This window comes from Penaeus japonicus, unplaced genomic scaffold (genome assembly GCF_977035675.1).
Source record: "Penaeus japonicus unplaced genomic scaffold, GWHDUDI00000001_assembly GWHDUDI00000025, whole genome shotgun sequence".
NCBI classification, from domain to species: domain Eukaryota; kingdom Metazoa; phylum Arthropoda; class Malacostraca; order Decapoda; family Penaeidae; genus Penaeus; species Penaeus japonicus.
Window position 1 is genome coordinate 25,128,463 of NW_028234427.1, and position 5,000 is coordinate 25,133,462.

The 5,000-nt window shown below is 42.8% G+C and overlaps 1 protein-coding gene across 1 annotated transcript in view; it reads right to left on the reverse strand.

Moving 5' to 3' along the window:
• Positions 1-12: 12 nt before the first annotated feature.
• The window catches only part of LOC122248918 (uncharacterized), a 19,684-nt gene continuing 14,696 nt past the window's right edge, over positions 13-5,000 (reverse strand). The window contains exons 6-7 of the mRNA XM_086551477.1: positions 2,527-2,638; positions 13-792 (exon numbers count right to left, since the gene is read on the reverse strand). Coding sequence (XP_086407603.1) covers positions 691-792; positions 2,527-2,638 — 214 coding nt within the window. The 3' untranslated portion in view covers positions 13-690. The remainder of the gene's footprint in view (positions 793-2,526; positions 2,639-5,000) is intronic.

Genomic DNA, 5,000 nt, shown 5'->3' on the forward strand with positions numbered 1-5,000 from the left:
AAACGAAACAAAAACAATGGCTTATATTTTATGTATATATTTATAGGAAACGGGTAACAATATCAGGGAATTAGTGTCCTTATTGTGGTACTTTATTATTGTTTATATATATTGTCTTTGTTTTTGTACTTTATTTATATATACGTTTTCGCTATATGTTTGTGTGTATATTTTTAATTCTTTTGCTTCCTTAGCTTCCTACATGCTATTTCAAACCCAGTTTTTTGTGTTTTCTCCTCTCGTTGAAATTTCGTTTTCTTGCAATTTCTAATCCGGTGTGTCTGAATAAGCTTTGGCGTTTGATATATGGTTTGCCGTGTGTCTGAATAAGCTTTGGCGTTTGATATATGGTTTGCTCCGGCACTGCTCTTGTACGTTTGATAAATGGTTTGCTCCGTCACTGATAACTCAATGATAGCTTCCATTGGTAACACACTGAACTAAAACTTCATCATCTACTCTCATCAATCAATTTACACATCATCATAATTAATGAGCATGTCATACATCAATCTTAATGATGAGATCTCCCAATACAATCTCCCAATTAGTCAAAACGCCATGCCCCATCCCAAATCCCTTCTTTTTCTTCTTCTTCTCCTTCTTCTTCTACCTCTTCTACTTCTTCCTCCTCCTCCTCCTCCTCCTCCTCCTCCTCCTCTTTCTCCTTCTCTCCTCTTAGTCCCCCTCTTAGTCCAAGACGTAGCTGGAGGTCTCTATAGCCTTGGCGTCCTCGAAGGTGAGCACCTCCGACTCCACCAGTTCCTGCAGCACTGCTTGGATCTCCGGGTCCTGTGAGGGGGAGATAAGAGAGGGGGGGGGGGGGTTATACTGCTGTGGTGGTTGTGGAGGATTTTAGTGGGGGTGAAATACGGTGGTGGGTTGTGGAGGGTTGTGGAGGGCTTTAGGGGGGGTGGAATATGGTGGTGGGTTGTGGAGGGTTTTAGTGGTGGTGGAAGGTTTGTATGATAGGGGTACGATAGTGGCAGTGGAAGACGAGAGTGAGAGATAATGGTAACAGCGGTGGGCATGATCTAAATTAGGGCAGTGACGTGGTTAAAGTGAACAATGTTGATGGTGGCATTGTTAAGCAAAAAAGGAAAAAAAGGAAGGAAGAAAAAAAAGGGGGTAGTGAAGAAAAGAATAAAGAATCCGAGGGGTGAGAGACGAAAAGCCAGGCCCACCTTTCGCGGAGGGGGAAGAGGCGAGGGAGAGGATAGACTGGGCGATATAAACTACGACGGAGATTCAAAAATTCGCGAGAAAAATGTTGGGTGAGGAAGTAAGTGACCTTGAGAGTGCAACTGGGCGTGTGGGCAAACGGGGATGAATTTCGGGAAAGGGTTTTTTCTTTTCGAGTTCCTTCTCTCTCTCTCTCTCTCTCTCTCTCTCTCTCTCTCTCTCTCTCGATTTTCTCTCCTCCATCTCTCATCCTCTCTCCTTCATTCTTCTTCTTCTCTCACCACTCCTCATCTCCCCCCCCTCTCCCACTCCCTCACTCCCATACTCTTCTCTTCTTTTCTTACCTTGCTTATTCGGTTCTCAAAACACTCCATCTCCTCTCTCTTTCTCACTCTTCGTCTCTTTCTCTCTCCTCTCTCTCCTTCTCTCTTATTTTCCTCTCCCCCCATTCGTGTCTCTCTCACTCTCTCTCTCTCTCTCACCTTTCCACTCTCTCATCTCTTTCCTGCTTCTCTTTTCCCCTCAACTGGGCTCTCTCTCTCCTCTGCTCTCTCCTCTCTCTCTCCTCTCTCTCTCTCTCTCCCTCCCCTCTCTCTCTCTCTCTCTCTCTCCCCCCCCCTCCCCCCCCCCCCTCTCCCTCCCCCCCCCCCCTCCCCCTCCCTCTCTCCCTCCCTCCCTCCCTCCCTCCCTCCCTCCCTCCTCCCTCCCTCCCTCCCTCCCTCCCTCTCTCTCTCTCCTCCCTCCCTCTCTCTCTCTCCTCCCTCCCTCTCTCTCTCCTCCCTCCCTCTCTCTCTCATTCCCTTCACCTCTCCTACGATCCTCATCTCCCTCCCATGCCCTCTCTACTCTCCTCTCGCTCATCCTCTCTCTCTCTCCCTCCCATCCCTGTCCCCCTCCCTCAATCCCTCCCTCCCTCCCCTCCCTCGCTACCTCTCCTTCGCCAAAGGCCCACCCCCCACACAACTCTCTCTCTCTCCCTCCATCCCCCATACTCTCTCTCTCAATTCTCGATCCATCCCTCTCTCTCTCTCTCTCCTCTCCTTCCTCCTCTCTCGTCCCTCTCTCTCTCTCTCATCTCAACTCTCTCTCTCTCTTCTCTCTCCTCTCTCTCACTCTTCCCTCTTCTCTCTCACTCTCTCGAATCTCTCTCCCCCTCCATCTCTCTCTCTCTCTCTCTTCTCTCTCTCTCTCTACATCTCTCTCTCTCTCTCTCTCTCTCTCTCTCTCTCTCTCTCTCTCTCTCTCTCTCTCTCTCTCTCTCTCTCTCTCTCTCTCTCTCTCTCTCTCTCTCTCTCTCTCTCTCTCTCTCCTCACTTCCCTTCCTCTCTGCCTCCCTTTCATTACCTCGAAGAAGTTTGGCATCGTCTCTCCGTCGAAGATGATCGTGGTGTCCTGCCGCGTCCCTGCGCCGACGTCGACGATGACCACCTGGCCGTGCTGCTGTTTCCACGCGTCCACAAGCACTCAACAAACTTAGGGGAAACGTTTCCACACCACCACAAAACAATCCAACATGAAGACACAATCCAACAAGAAACTCAACAAAATCCCCAGCTCAACGCCTATGCCCACGAGCATCCAACACACTAAACACTGAAATGATACAAAATACATCCAAGCGTCCACTCCAAACTGAAATAAGAATTAGAGTCCTCCCAACTACGACGTAAACTGAAACCTTAAATAATGAATCTGAAGGTGGGTTGGAGTCAGGGTCAGGGGAATCAAGACTCCTTGGGTCATCGATTCACTTTGGCTTAGGGTTGAGAGGATGTCGGTTAAGGAAGATGTTTTGAGAAGGGAGTTCTTGCACACACACAAACACAAAGACACTCACCATTACATGTTAACTAACGACGTTTTCTCTTACATAATAAGAATGGAGTCTTTTATGGTGTTTAACTATTGTAGTTTGCGGACCGTGTAGTATGGTGTAGTTTATGACGACTGTTTTTCTCTACACACATATAGGTAGCGTCTTTTTATGTTTTAACTATTTGTAGTTTGCGGACCGTGTAGTATGGTGTAGTTTATATGATTTGCACGACTTTTATGGTGTTTAACTATTGTAGTTTGCGGACCGTGTAGTATGGTGTAGTTTATGACTTGAAGAATACATAATAGTTTTCACTACAGTAGTCTTATGATTTACTTGTAGTATAGTTGTTTTCACATAGACATGAGTTTCATCACTACTAGTCTATGATTTTATTCTTATTAAGTACCTTGTAGTATAGGGTTGTTTTCTTGTACATAGTGTTTTCACACAGGTCACAAAGGAGGTCACTAAATATTAGCAGTTCCATTAAAAAAAAACACATTATATAGTATATTAAATAGGATTTGCCGATTAAAAAAAGAGTTTATTGCTATTACTTGGCATTGGATCTGACAGCTGGGATAATTAGCTTTTTTTTGCTTTGCTCTTTGATTTTAGTTTAAAAAATCTCGAAAATATAAATCATATTATCAGTATATAACATATTACATTAAAAAAGGAGTTGCTATTGGCATTGGATCTGACAGCTGGGATAATTAGCTTTTTTTGCTTTTGTTTTTTAGTTTAAAATCTGATTGCTTTAAATTAAACAGGTTTGCTCTTGGCAATGGATCGACAGCTGGATAATTCACTTTTTTTTGCTTTGTTTTTAAAGTTTAAAAATCTCAATTGACTAATATGATATGTTTGGCTTTGGTCGGCATACATACTGTAATGGAATCTTTAATTAACATTCCTCTATCTAATTGACTATATGATATGTTGCTTTGCGGTACAAAGCACAATCGTGTGTACTGTGTTATATTAGACTTTGTAAAATGATTAAGATATATGTTGAGTGATACATAGTATAGAAATAAATTGTGAAAACTAATATATTTTAGTAAGATATCTTAAATGGTCATAATTGCTATTATTTTTGAGTATGACTATATGAAAATTTTCTTTGCGGTACAAAGCTTGTGAAAACTAATATATTTTAGTAAGATATCTTAAATGGTCATAATTGCTATTATTTTTGTACACTGATTTTCAAATCTCGTGATTGAAGCAATTTAATTAAACACAGGTTTGGATTATTTCATCGATGCGGGTAGCAAACGTGTGTACTGTGTTATACTAGACTTTGCAAAATGATTAAGATATATGTTGAGTGATACATAGTAAAAAAATAAATTGTGAAAAGTAATATGTTTTAGTAAGATATTTTAAATGGTCATAAGTGCTATTATTTTGTGTACACTAATTTTCAAATTTCGTGATTGAGTAATTTTAATTAAACCTTGTGACATTGGATTATTTCAAATCGATGCGGGTAGCGATGCGGGTACAGAATGCCTTGTGACATGACTTGTGGACAATGGCAGGCAACACAAGGGGAATGGGCTAATGTCTTAATGTCTGGTTCATGTTTACACTGCTATTTCACTTGTTCATGTTTACTGTTCATGTTTACATTTATTTACACGCACACGCACACGCACACGCACACGCACACGCACACGCACACGCACACGCACACGCACACGCACACACACACACCCTCCCTCTTTTAGGACGGCACTGGAGGTCATCAGCGTATCATTAGAACCGGGAGGTAATTAAGACTAGGAAACTTGACTAAAGGGAGATTCCGTAATGAGCTTAATTACAATGGAGGGCCCCAATTACTATTATCATTACTATGGTCGTCATCGATAACGACCGAGGCTCCTAATTTTACAAAGTTACAAACACGTATTAAGTCCGAGAAGTGATAAAGGAGATAGGCAGATGGCTGGATGGCTGGATGGCTGGATGGCTGCTTGTCTAGCTGTCT